The sequence below is a fragment of the Odocoileus virginianus genome, chromosome 9, assembly GCF_023699985.2.
Source record: "Odocoileus virginianus isolate 20LAN1187 ecotype Illinois chromosome 9, Ovbor_1.2, whole genome shotgun sequence".
Classification (NCBI taxonomy): domain Eukaryota; kingdom Metazoa; phylum Chordata; class Mammalia; order Artiodactyla; family Cervidae; genus Odocoileus; species Odocoileus virginianus.
The window spans coordinates 8,645,535-8,666,251 of record NC_069682.1 but is presented as its reverse complement, the minus strand read 5'-3'; the positions used below and the strand labels follow the sequence as shown (position 1 = coordinate 8,666,251).

General features: G+C 40.3%; 1 protein-coding gene across 4 annotated transcripts in view; it reads right to left on the bottom strand.

Annotated features, from left to right (window-relative positions):
• MACROD2 (mono-ADP ribosylhydrolase 2) overlaps nucleotides 1-20,717 on the bottom strand; it is a 2,170,814-nt gene that overhangs the window by 100,389 nt on the left and 2,049,708 nt on the right. For all 4 annotated transcript variants that reach the window (XM_070471908.1, XM_070471910.1, XM_070471909.1 and 1 more), the window contains one exon: nucleotides 9,208-9,285. In XM_070471908.1, the coding sequence (XP_070328009.1) occupies nucleotides 9,208-9,285 (78 nt within the window). The remainder of the gene's footprint in view (nucleotides 1-9,207; nucleotides 9,286-20,717) is intronic.

Sequence of the window (20,717 nt, the reverse complement as noted above, 5' to 3'; positions counted from 1 at the left end):
AGGCGGCTGCAGAAAACAATAGCTTTTCAATGTTGACAAACAGCTTTCTATTGGACTTCAGTTCAGTTCAGTCGCTCAGTTGTGTCCGACTCTTTGCGACCCCTTGAATCGCAGCACGCCAGGCCTCCCTGTCCATCACCAACTCCCAGAGTTTACTCAAGCTCATGTCCATTGAGTCGGTGATGGCCATCCAGCCATCTCATCCTCTGTCATCCCCTTCTCCTCCTGCCCCTAATCACTCCCAGCATCAAGGTCTTTTCCAATGAGTCAACTCTTCGCATCAGGTGGCCAAAGTATTGGAGTTTCAGCTTCAGCATCAGTCCTTCCAATGAATATTCAGGACTGATTTCGTTTAGGAAAACTGGTTGGATCTCCTTGCAGTCCAAGGGACTCTCAAGAGTCTTCACCACCACCACAGTTCAAAAGCATCAATTCTTCAGTGCTCAGCTTTCTTTATAGTCCAACTCTCACATCCATACCTGACCACTGGAGAAACAATAGCCTTGACTAGATGGAACTTTGTTGGCAAAGTAATGTCTCTGCTTTTTAATATGCTATCTAGGTTGCTCATAACTTTCCTTCCAAGGGGTAAGTGTCTTTCAATTTCATGGCTGCAATCACCATCTGCAGTGATTTTGGGGCCCAGAAAAATAAAGTCTGACACTATTTCTGCTGTTTCCCCATCTATTTCCCATGAAAGGATGGGACCACATGCCATGATATTAGTTTTTTGAATGTTGAGCTTTAAGCCAACTTTTTCACTCTCCTCTTTCACTTTCATCAAGAGGCTGTTTAATTCCTCTTCACTTTCTGCCATAAGGGTGGTGCCATCTGCATATCTGAGGTTATTGATATTTTTCCTGGCAATCTTGATTCCAGCTTGTGCTTCTTCCAGCCCAGCATTTCTCATGATGTACTCCGCATATAAGTTAAATAAGCAGGGTGACAATGTACAGCCTTGACATACTCCTTTTCCTATTTGGAACCAGTCTGTTGTTCCATGTCCAGTATTCTAACTGTTGCTTCCTGATCTGCATATAGGTTTTTCAAGAGGCAGGTCAGGTGGTCTGGTAGTCCCATCTCTTTCAGAATTTTTCACAGTTTACTGTGATCCACGCAGTCAAAGGCTTTGGCATAGTCAATAAAGCAGAAATAGATGTTTTTCTGGAACGCTCTTGCTTTTTCAATGATCCAGCGGATGTTGGCAATTTGATCCCTGGTTCCTCTGCCTTTTCTAAAACCAGCTTGAATATCTGGAAGTTCACGGTTCACATATTGCTGAAACCTGGTTTGGAGAATTTTGAGCATTACTTTACTAGCACATGACATGAGTGCAATTGTGCAGTAGTTTGAGCATTCTATGGCATTGCCTTTCTTTGGGATTGGAATGAAAACAGACCTTTTCCAGTCCTGTGGCCACTGCTGAGTTTTCCAAATTTGCTGACATATTGAGTGAAGCACTTTCACAGCATCATCTTTCAGGATTTGAAATAGCTCAACTGGAATTTCATCACCTCCACTAGCTTTGTTCGTAGTGACACTTCCTAAGGCCTACTTGACTTCACATTCCAGAATGTCTGGCTCTAGGTGAGTGATCACACCATGATGATTATCTGGGTCATGAAGATCTTTTTTGTACAGTTCTTCTGTGTATTCTTGCCACCTCTTCTTAATATCTTCTGCTTCTGTTAGGTCCATACCATTTCTGTCCTTTATTGAGCCCATCCTTGCATGAGATGTTCCCTTGGCATCTCTAATTTTGTTGAAGAGATCTCTAGTCTTTCCCTTTCTGTTGTTTTCCTTTATTTCTTTGCATTGATCCCTGAGGAAGGCTTTCTTATCTCTCCTTGCTATTCTTTGGAACTCTACATTCAAATGGGAATATCTTCTCTTTTCTCCTTTGCTTTTCACTTCTCTTCTTTTCACAGCTTTTTGTAAGGCCTCCTCAGACAACCATTTTGCCTTTTTGCATGTCTTTTCTATGAGGATGGTCTTGATCCCTGTCTCCTATACAATGTCATGAACCTCCATCCATAGTTCATCAGGCACTCTGTCTATCAGATGTAGTCCCTTACATATATTTCTCACTTCCACTGTTTAGTCATAAGGGATATGATTTAGGTCATACCTGAATGGTCTAGTGGTTTCCCCCACTTTCTTCAGTTTAAGTCTGATTTTGGTAATAAGGAGTTCATGATCTGAGCCACAATCAGCTCCTGGTCTTGTTTTTGCTGACTGTATAGAGCTTCTCCATCTTTGCCTGCAAAGAATATAATCAATCTGATTTTGGTGTTGACCATCTGGTGACTTTCACGTGTACAGTCTTCTCGTGTGTTGTTGGAAGAGGGTGTTTGCTATGACCAGTGTGTTCTCTTGGCAAAACTCTATTAGCCTTTGCCCTGCTTCATTCCGTACCTCAAGGCCAAATTTCCCTGTTACTCCAGGTGTTTCTTGACTTCCTACTTTTGCATTCCAGTCCCCTATAATGAAAAGGATGTCTTTTTTGGGAGTTAGTTCTAAAAGGTCTTGTAGGTCTTCATAGAACTGTTCAACTTCAGCTTCTTCAGCGTTACTGGTTGGGGCATAGGCTTGGATTACCGTGATATTGAATGGTTTGCCTTGGAAACGAATGGAGATCATTCTGTAATTTTTGAGAGTGCATCCAAGTACTGCATTTCGGACTCTTGTTGACTATGATGGTTACTCCATTTCTTCTAAGGGATTCCTGCCCACAGTAGTAGATATAATGGTCATCTGAGTTAAATTCACCCATTCCTGTCCATTTTAGTTCGCTGATTCCTAGAATGTCAATGTTCACTCTTGCCATCTCCTGTTTGACCACTTCCAATTTGCCTTGATTTATGGACCTAATACTCGAGGTTCCTATGCAATATTGCTCTTTGCAGCATCGGACCTTGCTTCTATCCAGTCACATCCACAACTGGGTCTTGTTTTTGCTTTGGCTCCATCCCTTCATTCTTTCTGGAGTTATTTCTCCACTGATCTCCAGTAGCATATTGGGCACCTACTGACCTGGGGAGTTCCTCTTTCAGTGTCCTATCATTTTGCTTCTCATACTGTTCATGGGGTTCTCAAGGCAAGAATACTGAAGTGGTTTGCCATTCCCTTCTCCAGTGGACCACATTCTGTCAGACCTCTCCACCATGACCCGTCTGTCTTGGGAGGCCCCATGTGGCATGGCTTAGTTTTTTTGAGTTAGACAAGGCTGTGGTCCGTGTGATCAGATTGGCTAGTTTTCTGTGATTATGGTTTCAGTGTGTTGGCCCTCTGATGCCCTCTCGCAACACCTACTGTCTTACTTGGGTTTCTCTTACCTTGGACGTGGGGTATCTCTTCAAGGCTGCTTCTGCAAAGCGCAGCCGCTGCTCCTTACCTTGGATGAGGGGTGTCTCCTCATGGTTGCCCTTCCTGACCTCGAATGTGGAGTAGCTCCTCTCGGCCCTTAAGATGCCATTTAGGACTTTTATAGCTAGAGGGGAGAAGTCAATGCCTGGCTTCAAAACTTCAAAGGACAACCTGACTCTCTTGTTAGGGGCTAATGCAGATTGTGAAGCCAATGCTCCTTAGTCATTCTGAAAATCCCAGGACGCTTAACAATTAGGCTTGATCTACTCTGCCAGTGCTCTGTAGATGGAAAAACAAAGCCCAGATGACAGAATACAGCTGTTTATGACAAGCTTTACTTAAAATTTCAAACCCACTGTTGAGACCTACTGCTCAGAAAAAAGATTCCTTTCAAAATATTACTGCTCACTGACAATGCATTTGGTCACCCCGGTGCACTGATGGAGATGTACAGTGAGATTAATATTGTTTCCACACCTGCTAACACAACATCCCTTCTGCAACCCATGGATCAAGGAACAATTTCAGCTTTCAAGTCCTATTTAAGAAATATATTGCATAAGGCTACAATTGCCATAGATAGTGATCTCTCTGATGGATCTGGGCAAGATAGATTGAAAATCTGGGAAGGATTTGCCATTTGAAAAGCCATTAGGGAACATTCATGATTCATGGGAAGTGGTCAAAATAACAACATTAACAGGAATTTGGAAGAAGTTGATTCCAACACTCACGGATGACTTAAGAGGGTTTCAGGATATCAGGGGAGGATGTAACTGTAGATGTGGTAGAAACAGCAAGAGAACTAGAAGTAGAAGTGGAGCCTGAAGACGTGACTGATTGCTGCAATTTCAGGATAAAACCTTAGCAGATGAGCAATTCTTAAGGATGAGCAAAAAATAGTGGTTTCTTACTGCTGCTGCTGCTAAGTTGCTTTAGTCGTGTCCGACTCTGTGCGACCCCATAGACGGAAGCCCACCAGGCTCCCCCGTCCCTGGGATTCTCCAGGCAAGAACACTGGAGTGGGTTGCCATTTCCTTCTCCAATGCATGAAAGTGAAAAGTGAAAGTGAAGTCGCTCTGTCGTGTCTGATTGTTAGCAACCCCATGGACTGCAGCCCACCAGGCTCCTCCATCCATGGGATTTTCCAGGCAAGAGTACTGGAGTGGGGTTTCTTGAGATGGAATCAAATTCTGGTAAAATTGTTGAAATGACAGCAAAAGGTTTAGAATATTATACAAACTTAGTTGAGAAAGCAACGATAGGGTTTGTGAGGATTGAGTCCAGTTTTGAAAGAAGGTCTACTGTGGGTAAAATGGTATCAAACAGCACTGCATGCTATAGCTAAACTGTCCATGAAAGGAAGAGTCAATGATGTGGAAAAATTCATTGTTGTCTTATTTTAAGAAATTACCACAGCTGCTCCAACCTTCAGCAACCACCACTCTGATCAGTCAGCAGCCATCAACATCAAGGTGAGACCCTCCACCAGCAAAATGGTCATGATTCATTAAAGACTCAGATGATAGCTAGCAGTTTTTAGCAATAAAGTATTTTTTAGTTAAGCTTTATGTATTGCTTTTTTTTTTTTTTTTTGTAGACCTGGTGTTATTGCACAAGTAATAGACAACAGTATAGTGTAAACCCAACTTTCACATGCATTGGGAAACCAAAAAATTCATGTGACTGGATCTATTGCCATATTCCCTTCTTGGGGTGGTCTGGAACATAACCCACATTATCTCAGAGGTATACCTGTACAAACATCCTTGAAAAAATTGGCCAAAACAAAGGCATTCAAGCTCTCTGCTCAAAAAACATGCAGAAATGCAAGAACTGCAAGATTTGTCTTCCAATACTTCTTTTCACGCCTGGTAATTTTGTTGATTACTCTGTAGGACGTGAAGTATGTTTCTAGTTTTACAAATGTTCTTGAGCTTCATTCTAGGATAAGTTAAGTTATTTACAAACAGTTTGATCCTTTCAAGCCTTGTTTTGAAGCTGGCTTGCAGAGGACAAGAGCAGTATTTGGTGTATTGCTAGTTTTGCTCCACTACTGAGGCAAACCCCTCTGAGCCCCCCACGCATTCTCAGGTTTTCCAGTCTGGCTAGTGGGAACAGGCACCCTTCTCACTCCTGAGGAAGCCCCGGATATCAGGACCTCAAGTCCTTTAATTGGTTTACCCCGTCTCTTGCACATGTGCAATCAATATTCCACTGAAGACTTGAAGGATTCACCCTGTAGGTTTCTGCGCTTCCCGGGTGGCGCTGGCGGTAAAGAACCCGCCTGCCAACGCAGGAGACATAAGAGATGCCAGTTCAGGAAGATCCCTTGGAGGAAGGCATGGCACCTCACCCTGGTGTTCTCGCTTGGAGGATCCCTTAGACAGAGAAGCCTGGTGGACTACAGTCCACAGGGTCCCACCGAGTCAGAAGCGACTTGGCACACACACACACTCTACGGGTCTCTAGAGTGTTCCCTGTGTGGAGCTATCGCTTTTTCAGGACTCCGCCTGGGAAATGCCAGATGCTTGGTCTTCCATCACTCTCAGCTCTCTTTCCTCAACTCAGGAAGTCTGCTGGACTGTGCACTGTGGCCTGCAAAGTCTCTCCAGACAGTCAGTGGGGACAACCACAGGGCTTACCTCATTTTTAACTCTCAGGCATCACTGAGATTGACCAAATTTTAATATGAATTGGTGCTTTTATTTTCCATGACAATGGAAAAATATTAGCATACTTTTAATCTCATGCTAATAAATGCCATTATTGCCACGCATTTTGATTCTAAGTCTATCTTAACTTCCACGATACACTATTCTTATTATAATCATCATTGACTTGTATCATCACTGTTCATTTAGACTTATCCAATAACTACCATTTGTCTTGCTTATAATTCCTTCTGTCATCTTATAATTTCTTTTGTCATCAATATCCTCCTACCTGAAGAACACCAGAATTTTCTGGTGATGCACTTTTCCTTGCTTGCTCAGAAATGTTAATTAACCTTTATTCTTTTTTTTTTTTAAATAGTTATTTGACTGTGCCAGGTCTTAGTTGCTGGCATGTGAGTCTTTAGTTGTGGCGTGTGTGATCTAGTTCCCTGGGCGGGGATTGAACCCAGGCTCGCTGTATTGGGAGCACAGAGTTTTAACCACTGGACTCCCAGGGACATCCAAACCTTTACTCCTGAAACATACATTTTTCTCTGGGCTTAGAGTTCTTGGGTGGCAGTGATTCTGTTGTATTGTCTTTTTATTTCCATCGTGTCTTCTGAAACATCAGCTATCAGTCTGATTGCTTGATGACTGCTTTTGAATGTTCTGTTCATCACTGGCTTTCAGCAATTTTACTATGATGACTTTGGGTTTATTTTGCTTGGAGTGCAAAGGACTTTTGGAACATGTGACTTGATATCCCTTCTCGTTGTAGGAAATTTCTCACCAAAATTTCTTCAAATATTTTTTCTGTCCAATTCCCTCTCTCCTTCCTGTCCAGGATTCCAATTATATGTGCAATAGACTTTGTCATTTTATCCTGACATCTTTTCCCTTTCTTTAGTTTGCCATTCTTTCTTTCCTGTTTTTTAGTTTAGATATATTCTTCAGACCTAACTTTTAGTTCACAAATTCTGGAATACTGGAGTGGGTTGCCATTTCCCTCTCCAGGGGATCTTCCTGACCCAGCAATCGAACCCGGGTCTCATGTACTGCAGGCAGATTCTTAACAAACTGAGCTATGAGGGAAGCCCTCATTTGCATCTAATAAGCCATAAACCTATTCACTGAATTCTTTATTTTAGAGTGGCATCTTTTAGTTCTGGACTTTTTCTTTTTCTCTTTTGAATTCTCAGTTCTCAGCTAAAATTTTCCATCTTGTCTTGTCAGTGGAGGAACTGGCTGCATGGTCTTTGTGTTTTATACTTTGGGTTTATAACACTAATATTTTCAGCCTAAGTGGGTTTGCTACTCTTGACTTTTTGTTTTACATGTTATCTTGTTTCTTTACTTTTTCTGGCTATTACATTTTCTGGCATTTACAATGCTCTTTCTTTCACCTAGTAAATAATTTACATTTGCTTTTTTCAGGTACCTAAAGGGACTGGCAATCTAGGTTGATCTCAACTTAATTTGGGGATTGAGATGATTTAAAGCTGAGCAGCAGTCTCAGAAGGCTGATCTATATCTGTTTCATCCTTCCTGCAGAATATACATCTTTGGGGTTTCAACCCAAAATATCACATGATCACGGCCCTTTTGAGCAGTGGGACTTTAAGATGGCTTTTGCAGAAACAGTAAATGCCCTAAAGTAAAAATAGTTTCAAATTCTCTCTATGTTCATCTTTATATATACATATAAAGATGTATGTGTGTGTGTGTGTGTATAGTCCAGGTTGTCCAGTCGGAGTAATGGTCTACATTATTTAGTCTCTCATTGCTGAAAGAAAAACTGTCTCCTTCTTTTTCTTTCTCATTAAAAATAATACTATAATTTTCAAAGGTAAAAGCAGCCATTTAAGTAAGCTCTTTGGTACTAATTTTGAAACAATTACTCCAACATCTTCATATGTTTAAATGAGTTTCATCACATGGTCCTTTCTGGCTGTGCCTTTCTCAGTTTTGAATGTTTCCTTTCTCTCTGTATTTATTGCTTTTGCACAGACCTTTTGTCAGTTCCTTCAGAAAGGACACTTTGGGTAGCATGTTTTCTTAATCCTTCTATTCCTGAGAAAATATTACTCTTGACTTCATGCATGAATAATAACTTCACTAAATATAGATGCAGTGTCCGTTAGAGCTCTGGAAATGTTACTCCATTTTTTTTTTTTTTTTTTGAGAATTTAGAGTTGTGGAAGAAGACTAAGGCTAATTTGAATTTGGTGATTTTAGTTATAAACTGATTTTGAATTTCCAAGATGCTTTAAAAGCCTTCCTTTATTATTGATCTTCAGAAATTCCATGAGGATTTGTAGGTTTCTGTTCTCATATGACTCTTCATTACCTTTGCCTATAAATATAACATGCACTCTTGTGCTTTGGGTGGAGGAACTGGTTTACATTAGGAAAATATTTCTTTCTTTCTTTCTTTCTTTTTTTTAAAGATGGCTTCATTTCTGTTTGTTCTATTATCTTTTCTTGGTATTTCAAGGAGATGCATTTTACTGTCTCCATGTTTCACATTTATTCTCACTGGTATCATATTTTTCTTGCAGCAGTCACAAATCCAATGCCTATAGAGCTCAATCAGGTAACAAAGATAAATGAAGCCAGCCTGGTACAAAATTAGCGAGCAACAAGGACTGTGGAGAGCAAACAGCCCTTCTAAATGTGTCAGCTACCAATCAGGAGGAGAAGGGGACGACAGAGGATGAGATGGCTGGATGGCATCACCGACTCGATGCACGTGAGTGTGAGCAAGCTCTGGGAGCCAGTGATGGACAGGGAAGCCTGGAGTGCTGCAGTCCACGGGGTTGCAAAGAGTTGAACATGACTGAGTGACTGAACTGACTGACTGACTGACCGATCAGCTGGTATCTAGCACTAATGAAATAAGTTGACACTTGAGCAACCCAAGTTTGAACTATGCAGTCCACATACACGTAAATTTTTTTTCAACAAATATGTACTACAGTACAACACAATCTGTGGTTGGTTGAATAACTGGATATGAAACTACAGATAGGGAGAGCTGACTATAAAGTTGTTCACTGATTTTTGACTGTGTGGAGGGTAGGCATCCCTAAATCTCAGAGTTGTTCAAGATTCCAGAGAAACTAAAATCCGGGTTTTATAAAATGCAATATTCCTTAGTAGAAAACAAACAAGTCCCACAACTTACCACTGGGATGCTCTTGGTCACACACAGAATGATCTGTTGCTTCACTGTCTTTTGTTATATTATCATCCTCTGCAGAATCTGACATAACAAACAAACAAAATCTTTAGTCAGTGTTTTGAACCAGGAAATACAGCAGCCTCCAACACTCAAAGAACAGATAACTGTTTGGGGAAAAATTTTTCTTATTTAAAAAAAATCATTAAAATGCTTAAATATCTTCATCAATAAATAAGCTTTTCTTAAAGTACTACATATGATGTCTTCACAAAGTTTACAAGGTAAAAATGGTAAGGATTCAGTTGGAACATCTTTTGTACAACAAAGAAGAAAATATAAGCAGGCTTTATGCATCAGTGAAAGTCTTAGGAGAATTGTGCAGAACGATATGAAAGGAAGCAAAATAGAGAAGATTAAAGGAATATAATTTTAATGTCCTTAATGCTTCCATTATTGTTGTTGTGCATATATGGGAGCCTTGTGTCCTTGAAAAGGCCAGATGTAGAGCTTTGAAATCCAGTGGTAATCAAAATCACCTTCCTCAGGAACTATATCAGTACAACAATAGCAAACGGGGAACACAGATCTTCTGTTCTGTGCAACTTCACCCTCTCCCTTGTGTAGCATATTTAAAGGAGGGATCAGTATAAGTTCACTTTTTTTCCTTAAATCATATGATGTACTTCACAGGAAATAATGTGGCTAAAAGGATTCCAGCAACTTATGGACTCATGCAAAGCTGGAAACGGTCCCCTGTTGGATGTTTGAGACTTCTCTGGAGGCTCTTCAAAAATCATTGGGAAGAGCATGTGAGTAGATCAGTAGGATGACAGAAAATAAATCTTTCATTCATTCCACAAATATTTATTAAGGGCCAACTCTACGTCAGACATGGTTCTTGATACTGGGGAATCAACAGTGAACAAAACAAATCTCTGCCCTCAAAGAGGTTACAATCTAGTGTATATTTTTCATGTGGTTCAGTTCAGTTCAGTTCAGTTCAATTGCTCAGTCATGTCCAACTCTTTGAAACCCCATGGACTGCAGCATGCCAAGCCTCCCTGACCATCACCAACTCCCGGAGTTTACTCAAACTCATGTCCATCGAGTCAGTGATGCCATACAACCATCTCATCCTCTGTTGTCCCCTTCTCCTCCTGCCCCCAATCCCTCCCAGCATCAGGGTCTTTTCAAATGAGTCAGCTCTTTGCATCAGGTGGCCAAAGTATTGGAGTTTCAGCTTCAGCATCAGTCCTTCCAATGAACACCCAGGACTGATTTCCTTTAGGATGGACTGGTTGGATCTCCTTGCAGTCCAAGGGACTCTCAAGAGTCTTCTCCAACACCATTGTTCAAAAGCATCAATTCTTCAGTGCTCAACTTTCTTTATGGTCCAACTCTCAAATCCATATGTGACTACTCTAAAAACCATAGCCTTGACTAGATGGACCTTTGTTGGCAAAGTAATGTCTCTGTTTTTTAATACTCTGTCTAGGTTGGTCATAACTTTTCTTCCAAGGAATAAGCGTCTTTTTATTTTGTGGCTGCAGTTACCATCTGCAGCGATTTTGGAGGTTAAATGCAATCCAAAGATATCAAAAAGCCATGAGCTAATCTTGTATGCGTGTGGCCGTGGAGAGAGCAGGGGATGGCAGGCCAGCACGTCTGTTACTTACAAATAGCTTCTCTATTGAGTTCATGCTCCTCAGTTGTGTTTTAACCCCTAATAGAGCTGAATCAGATGGAATCTAAAACAAATAATTCTTGATTTGTTTCTCTTACCCACTTTTTTGTACTCCTGCCCCCAAAACGAGGAGACAGCTTCAAACAATATGATTTGGAATATGATGAGAAAGTTTGTTTCTCCAACTTGCCACTAGCAGCATTTGATGGACAAGTGAGAAACCTGGGTAGTTAACATATGATTCAGATTTAATAACCAGTGAAGCAAGCATACACCCAAAGTGTATGGTTTTAATTAACTGCAAATAATTACCCCGAGGCAAATGTTTAATTATCTGCACAGCTTCTTATTTCTTTCTGAGACTGACAATAAATTTCAAAGTCCAAATTTGGAAGCAAAACTTCAGCACAGAAACATTTCCCAAACTGTTATCTCACTCAAGTCAAACTGTTTTAAACCAGTTCCCATTAAAATATGCCTTTTAAATTTTGAACCTAACACATGAATTAAAAAATATCATTTGAATACTTTTTTCCACATGAACACTGAAAATGAACAATTTTAAAAAGGTACTATATGGACCAGGCTAAATTTAATTTTGAAAGTGTTTTAGTTTTATCAGTTTATAGAAAATGGTATCATTTGATATGTACTCTGGTACAACACTCATTTCTTTCAAAATTATCCAAGATTTTGTAGGCAGTTAAAATTTATTCATTTATACTTAAGAATAACTCACTACACTTTATAATTTACGTAAACATTATGCTTCATGAACCAAATATGACCTAAGAAATGGTCTTTTGAAAAGTGATTTACAGTGAGTTTATAAGTTTACGGTGCTATGAGTCAAATAAAATGGGTGAAAATATTAAAAAAATTAATTTCTAGACTACGCCAGTTTTGACAACAAAATCTGTGTCTTTGGCAAGTTAAATGACCCTTAAATTTCAACTTCCTTGAGGAGTTGCTACAACATTGCTAAGGCACTTTCTGATCTTATGTACTCTAATGTATACAATGTATTTCATTGAATCCAAGACACCATCAATTGTTATTTGCTCTATTATCTTGTGTAGAGTTTAGAAGATGAGACCAAATGAACTATAACACACTCTAAATTTTAAAGATATGCCCTGATTTTGGAAATAAAATATATAAAGAACTATGTATCCTAGAAATATGATATTTGAGTATATTCTGTGTGAAATACATGTTTTTATGTGATGACAAAGATTTCACATCACATGGCCCATTACCAAAGCCACAAGTTCATCTTGTCTCATATGTGAGTCTCTTTCCAGAAACACTTTCATGTCTGTGCCTCTGTTTTATCCACAGTAATAAAGGAAGATAGAAAATATAAGCTCATTCAGCATGCACAAAAATCCAGGTGCCTATGGAAGATTGTTCCTACCACGGTTTTTCTATTCAAAGAGATATGTGAATTTCCAGCCTCATGAACTCTGCCAGACTAAATTCGATCCTGAATGTTTTAAACCATAGCTCCTATTACATTACACCTAGTCAAAGGTTTGAAATGACAGGAGCTTTTCTGCTTTGGAGGTGATGAAAACTGCACTCTATGTGCACATAAAGTCATTATTCATAATCAGAAAGAGGGAAAATAAATCCAGTATATAGTCATTAAAAGAGGTTATTTTTCCTTTGTAAGTTCCATAAACTACCATGAAAACTGTAGTTGTACATACTAAATTCTTAGTTGTTGTTGTTGTTTTGTTATTTATTATACTAAGTTCTTGAATCACCTTGGATTCACATTTTATTTAATTCTAAAAATTATCATTTGATAGTGTTCAAAAAATGTAGAAGAGTTATCACTTAATTCTGAGATTCAGTCAATGTTACTTTAATAAAGAATTTAAATTAAATTTATATGTAGATCCTGACTTTGAAAATCCTTAAGGTCAATGTCCTATTTGACAATTTTTTCAAATGCAAATATTAAATTGAATAGCCAAGCAAAAGTTCTAAAGACAGAAATGCTAAATGGTAGGTCATTTTTAATGCAGTCAATCACACATGTCTACACAGGCTAGTACATGTATAGATTTAAGTTGTGATGACAAATGATGATACTACTGAATTTTTAATCAACATATCTAGACTATAAATCAAAATAAATACACTTTCTTTTGAAAATGTCCCCTTAGAACAAAAGCTGCTAACCCTACAGCATCACAAAATATACTCCAGGGGTCCACAAACCTTTTTGAAATGATATGCAAGTGTGTGCTTATATTCATATGTTCATTTTTTTTCTGGGAGGAGAGAGCTTCTGTCATACGGGGATATGTGACTCCAACAAGGTTAAAAATAACTATAGAACAGACTTGTGGACTCTGGGAGAAGGTGAGGGTGGGATGTTTCAAGAGAACAGCATTGAAACATGTATATTATCTAGGGTGAAACAGATCGCCAGCCCAGGTTGGGTGCATGAGACAAGTGCTCGGGCCTGGTGCACTGGGAAGACCCAGAGGGATCGGGTGGAGAGGGAGGTGGGAAGGGGGATCGGGATGGGGAATACATGTAAATCCATGGCTAATTCATTTCAATGTATGACAAAAACCACTGCAATGATGTAAAGTAATTAGCCTCCAACTAATAAAAATAAATGGAAAAAAAAAAAAGAAAAAAAAAAGAAAAAAAAAAAAGAAATGTATAGTGTCAGTGACACTGCCATTTTACAAAAGATTTTTAGTACTATAATTGAGGAGCCAGCTATAGAATTTGATGTCCATGCATAAATTCATCAGTGATGGCAATTCTTGAATTCTTAAGGAAGATTTGATTTGAGCAAATAGCTCAAAACAATATGGAGATATATTTAATAAATGAGGAGGATAATCCAGCTGTCAAAAAACACTTTGCGAATGGATGATTAACTGTCTTTGAGAACATTTCCAAGCCAGGAGGTGAACTAAATCCATATAGTAAGGGAGGCAGTCCCTGCCTACTACTGAGAGAAGAGGCAAGAGGTCACTTGGGTGCAAAAGGTCTACTGGGTCCGAACAAAATAAATACCATGAACGAACACCTACACATAAAATATTCTTGCTCTGTAACATGCAAGCCTCCTCACGTGAGTACCTAGGCTTGACACGCAAGTCACACAGAAGCACAATCACCAGGATTTTCTTTGATTCTCGTAAACTGATTAAACCAAGGAAAACATTTATCCTGGCCTGTTCCTTTGAATAGCTGGTTTAATGTGTGAAGCAATTGGAATAAAGTAGTTTTTCTTCCAGCTGAACAGTGTGATCATTCACAATAAACTAGAGTCTCTACAGCCGATTAGGGTCTCCTTGAAGCTTTGCAGTGATGAAACCTTCATACATACAGGAAAGATATATCCTGTAATATATTTGCAGAGGATTCAGATGGCAAGGCTCTGAACTGTGTGTGGTACCTGCGATGCTGGATACACAGGCTGGACTGTATTTGCCTGAAAAGGATCTGGGTGCACAGGCCAGGATGTTGCTCTGAGCGATGGCAGCTGAGCTGTGGTTAGTCATTTGTCTCCATTATGCTCTCATTAACCCCCATTAAAAGGCGGAGAATCATTCCCAGGGTTGCAGAATCTAGGTACTAAGAGTCTTTGAGACACAGAGGAGATGATGTCTATACACCATCATGTCTACTAACTTCGTTTCTTTTTTTTTTTTTGGCTACACTCTGTGGCATATGGGATCTTAGTTCCCCACCAGGGATGGAACCCATGTCTCCTGCAGTGAAAGTGTGGAGTCTCAAACCACTGGACACCAGGGAAGTCCCTAACTTTGTTTCAGTTAGAAAACATATTCCAAATTCCAAACAGTACACCTGGGTAAACCAGCTTGTTCCAAGACTGGAGGCAATAATTCTTCTGCAAGTTGTTTTTGCAAATATAAGCAAATAAGAGAACTGATCATGAGTGGATGGGCACTAGTTTGGGGGTGTGATTCCAGAGGTACAAGGAGAAACTCCATTCACTTTATACAATCTCAGTTTCAGCCTCTTAGGACCTGAGGGTGTCTAGGCAGATAATCCCTCTTGAAGATTTTATAATGCTAATCTGCTGAATTGTTCAAATTATCTCTTCCTTCCAGACAACAACTCTCTAAACCTTTCTACTCTTCACTTGCTATCTGCCTACTTGAGTTTTTACACAGATTTTCCCTATTTTTAAAGGAAAGGTTAACAGTGGGGAAGTGGTGCTGTGTGACATCAAGGACACTCTAGCTGTCTTTCATTCTGCGGCTCCACGAAGGAGCATCACGACGTGAAACACAACAGCTGGGTGTGAAACCGGGTTGGACCATGATGGGAAAAGAAATGCTTAATTACCCTTTCCATCAAGTTAATTTTTCCCCTTTGGCAATGTAAACAAAGGCAAATCTGCTCTTGTTTCGTTGTCTGTGACCTGCTATCCTTGACCTCCATCCTCTGATGCCTTTCTGTTCCTGCCTCCCTCTCCCTTGCTAAGCCTTGCACTGCAGGCTCTCTTTAAATCATTAAAGAGAGAGAGAGAGAGAGAGAGAGAGAGAGAAAACTTTGATCAGGGCACAAGCGTGAAAAGCAGCTATGGCTCCAAACACAGACTGACTTGCGATTCTATGAAAATGTTCACCGAGGGACTTCCCTGGCGGTCCAGTGGCTGAAAATCCAAGCTGCCAACGCAGGGTTTGACCCCTGACCTGGGAACTAGATCCCGAAGGCTGCAACTAGCACTCCCCATGTCACAACTAAAGACACCACAATGAGGATCAAGATTCTAAGTGCCAGCCAAGTAAATATTTTAAAAGTAGTCATCTATAAATCAGGGGAAAGAGAAGAATTTTGTTTACACTTTGGTTTAATTTGATCTGATAATACTAGGTCTTTGAGACAGTACTGCTGAGAGGACCACTGTCTAAGATGAGAGGCGGAGGGGTATTTGGATCTTCACTCTGCTGGGGTCACAGCCTAGCAGTTGGACACTTCTTGATTATTTCATTCCACAGAGAAGCTGAGGCAATACACAGACTCTGTCCAGATTCAAAGCTGCTTCAGCTTCTGGGCTCTGGCTGTTTTCAGGCAGGCACTTGGAGAGAGGGGCTAAGATGCCAAGAGCTGACCTGCTGAGATCCAGGGGTTCCAGTCTCCAAGGACCCAGTTAGAACCTGCCCTGTCAGAGCATAACTGAAGTCTCCTTTCCAAATGATGGAAAGGGACACGTCTGTAGACTAAGATAAGGCCTTGGAGCCCTTGTGAGAGTTACTCAGTTTATGTGAGCTGCGAAGAGCTGGAGGACTTCTGAGCAGCTCTTTGTTCCTCACATCCAGAAAGATCCACAGACTCACTCAAGTGAAAATGGGTGTGCTTCCTTTTTTCTGTCTTTGTTTCCCTTTAACTTTCCCACATGTTACTGAATATACTTTTTAATTTGGATGGCTGCAGAAGGATTCATTACTTGGATCTGCCATAAGCTACTTTTCTACGGCCTCTCCTATGAGATATTCAAATTGAATCACAGCTTCAGCCATTCTAAACAATCCTATGTGTTTGTTGTATTGGGAGTCTTGAAGCTGGATTCACTCCACTCATCTCTTACTTTTTCTCAGCCCAAGCCCATCTCTAAGATCTACAGAGAATTGATCTCTTGAGAGCTAGAGCAGTTGGAATACAAAAGAAGAGAGGTCAGCTAAGCCTTGCAATAGCCAGCCTCCCCTATCCCCCATACCCACTGGACTCTCCCTGAGAATGCAACAAATGGTTCCAGGAGATGAGCTGCTTCCCAAGACTCTGATGAAAAGCACTTTTGACCCAGAAGAGCCAGAAGTACCCAGGAGCCAATGTCCAGCTCCCTGACTCCCAAAGGATTCAGGAGGGAAGACTTCACTTTCCCCATCTCTTAGGCAAACGATTGTGAATATTCTCTATGGGTATCTCTGAGGAATGGAGCCCCAGTTCCCCTCAGAAGTAACCTGCTCATTACAGTACCCCTTATTGGATGTCCTTCTCACTCCCCCAAGCCTCACCTGTGGCTTCCTGGGACCACCTCCCAAATAAACAATTTGTACCTGCATCCCTATCTCAGAGTTGGCTTCTGCAGAACTGAAGCCAAGGCAGAAAGATAGTCAGTAAGCTGTTTTCCACTGCTTAAGAGCAAAAATGTGAATGCTGCCTCTGTTCTGACTTACAGCTCTCTGACGCCACGCTGCCTTCTGTTAGGGAACATTGAGCCAGGGCCTGCCATCTAATGAGGGAAAGTTGGGGAAAGAGGTGCTTTGTACCATATAATCCTGAGCACTAGACCACAGATGACTGGTGAAGGCTGGATCCTGAGCAGCCACCTGTAGACTGGCCAACAGACTCTGAATTAAGGTGGCCTCTCAGGAGACCTCCACCCACCAGGAGAGAATTCATATCTGATTATGATGAAAGGAATCCACCAGCTCCTTTGACTTGGGCTGTTTGGTGGTAAAATATACAGAGAAAGTTTCAAAGTAGAGAGTGGCTTAAAGCAGAGATTTACTCAAGGAGAAAGGAGGAAACAGAAGCCATGGATGGGGCAGAAGAGAGAAGTGTCAAGAGTTACTTGGCATATCAGGAGAGTAGAAAGAGGAAAAGAAGAAAAAGTCTTGGATGCTCCCTGGGTGTATGACTGTTAGCTGAATTTCTAGAACTGATGGAGGGGCGATTGCCTCTCAAATGACAAATCAGTTATTGAGGCTCAATGAAATGTTTTGCTCACTTTCTGACATTCCAACCAACCAAGTTAAGAGTCTGACTCTCATGCTGGACCTTGCAAGTTCATTTTCTAATTTTGTTGGGTATATATACTTTAAACATTTAAAAAGTGCTTTTTAAAATATTATTTTAAGAATTATTTATTTATATCCTTTTACATCCACTTTTTAAAAAAGAACATTTACCTTTCTAGCCATTTCCAATGTCCAGCATCCTCATGAACCTTGTACACAGATGGAAAGATAGCAGACCAAGAGACTTAGGGAGAGTTAAAGAGGGGAACAGCCTGGTCTTGCAGAACAAAACAAGTTTAATAAACTTCATTTTTAAAACTGACCCTGGTGGGGGAAAAAATCAGGCAACATCTGGTATAACAGGAAATGGGGTGTATAGAAGCATGATGATGAGAGCAATGATTTGCCATATACACTAAGAAAAATGTTTTAAAACCAAATACTTTGAGATGCTATTTTATGACAACCTTGGGAAATATACTATGGATTAATGTAAAATGGTATTTTCTATTTCTAGGAAGATTTTATTTTAATCTACTCTTTTTAGTAAAATAGTCTACTACTATTTTAGACTAGGTTTAACTAAGAGGTCTAGAAATCATTATCACAGATTTTCCTAACACAACGACTGACTGTATTAGTCTGCTAGGACTGTCATAACAAAACCCCATAGACTGAATGGCTTCAACAACAGAAATTTGTTTTCTCACAGCTCTGGGAGTGAACAGTCCAGGACTGAGTTGTTGGCTGTTCCAGCTTCTGGTGGGTCCTCCTCCTGGCTTGCTGTGTGCTCACATGTCCTTCCCTCAGTGTGTGTTCAGAGACAGAGATTGAGACCTTTCTTCCTTTTCTTAATACAGCCACAAATCAAACCTAGACAGCATATTAAAAAGCAGAGACATCATTTGGCCAACAAAGGTCCATATACTCAAAGCTATGGTTTCTCCGGTAGTCATGTATGGACATGGAGTTGGACCATGAAGAAGGCTGAGCATTGAAGAATTGATGCTTTTGAACTGTGGTACTGGAAAAGACTTTTGAGAGTTCCTTGGACTGCAAGGAGATCAAACCAGTCAATCCTAAAGGAAATCACCCTTGAACATTCATTGGAAAGACTGATGCTGAAGCTATAATACTTTGGCCACCTGGTGCAAAGAGCTGATTTATTGGAAAAGACCCTGTAGCTGGGGAAGATGGAAGGCAAAAGGAGAAGGGGGCATCAGAGGATGAGATGCTTAGACAGCATCACCGACACGATGGACATGAATCTGAGCAAACTCTGGGAGACAGTGAAGGACAGAAGAGCCTGGCATGCTGCAGTCATGAGGTTGAAAAGAGTTGGGCGTGACCTAGCGACTGAACAAGAATCCCATTATGAAGGGACCCACCCTCATGACTTAATATAACCCCAATTACCTCTCAAAGAGCCCATCTCCAAATACCATCACATTGGCTGGCAGAGGAGTTACGTAACTGTTTGCCAAACACTATGTATCAATAAGCACTTCATGGGTCTTCCTTGGTGGTCCAGCGGTTAAGACCCCAGGCCCCACTGCAGGGGGCATGGGTTCAATCCCTGGTTGAGAACTAAGATCCCACATGCCATGTGGTGAGGCCAGAAGATGAAAAAAAGAAAAAAGGCATTTCAGCATATTTCCCTGGTGTTCCAGTGGCTAAGACTTCGAGATCCACTGACGATCCCTGGTCAGAGAACTAGATGTCACATGCCACAACTAAAGATCCCATATGCCGCAAGGAAGACAGAAGATGCTGCCTGTTGCAGCTAAGACCTGCTGCAGCCTAATAACTGATAAATACATAATTTTAAAAAGCATGTCAGTACTTTAAATATTCCTGCAGTGGTACTAGGGTGAGTGGCAGAGTATCAGTTCTCTTTGTAATAGGTCAATAAGTTTCTGAGAAAAGAATAAACCATATTTAATCAATATTTTAATATTAACTACATGTTGAAATTATTATATCTTGGATATAGTGGTTAAATAGATTATTAAAATTGTTTTCACCTTTTTTCTTCCTTAATGTGACTATTAAAAAATTTAAAGTTGTATATGTGACTCTCATTTATTTCTATCAGACAGTGCCTATTCTAGAGAATTGAGTATGAGTTCGACTTACACAAATAATTAAAGACATGTTTATTCGAAGGCCAGAGTTATGAAGATGGCAAATTGCAGCTTGTAAAGCACAGTCTGTCAGAAACTTGAAAATCTAATTTGGCATATAGTGAAGGATCTACAAATGCTGATAGCGATGGCTAAGGAGAAGAAAAGCCTAATTAGGTATAATCAGAGAGGATTTTCTGAGAAGGAATTAGAGGGAGAAAGAGAATGATGAATTTGCAACAACTATCACACTAAAAAACTACTTATACCCAAACAGCATCCAAGAGTTGAAAATTTTTGCTTTTTGTTGATTTGACCCAAATTTCTTAGCTTGCCACTAAGAGTTCTTGGCAATCAGGGCTGTACCTTAGCAATGCATTACTAAGCAGATGAATGGATCTATCACTAAGGCCAAGTGAATCTATTTGTTGAACAGAAAATAGGTTTTTTGATGTCCTACTTCCAACGGCTCACGGATACTATTCCACCCAACCACAACAGCTTATTTCTACTGTATGACATCTGTGCAACTTTCAGATTCCAGCTCAAAACTCCTATTCTCTACCCACACGGCACAGATAACCCCACACCAGAGATGCTCCTTGCCCCCAAGGTCCTTTAACATGTTCCTGTGTATCTTTGTATCTTCCCTTTGGCACTTGTCACTCTGTCTGGTTTGTTAGCTGTGGTGCATCCTAGTCAAGTGGCCTCTGACCACAACCTTATTGCTCCATGCTTTACTTTCCTTGTCTGTAAAGTGGGATGATAACTGCACTTGTCTCACAGATGAGCATGGAATGAATGACAACATGTAAAGTATTTAGAACACAATCTATGGATAATAAGGATTACATAAATTTAGTTGCAGTTAGTATTATTATGACTGATATTTGTTATGCAGCACATGCCTGTAGTTCTCAGTTTTCCATCTCAATTGTCAATTTCTTGAAGGCCAAGACC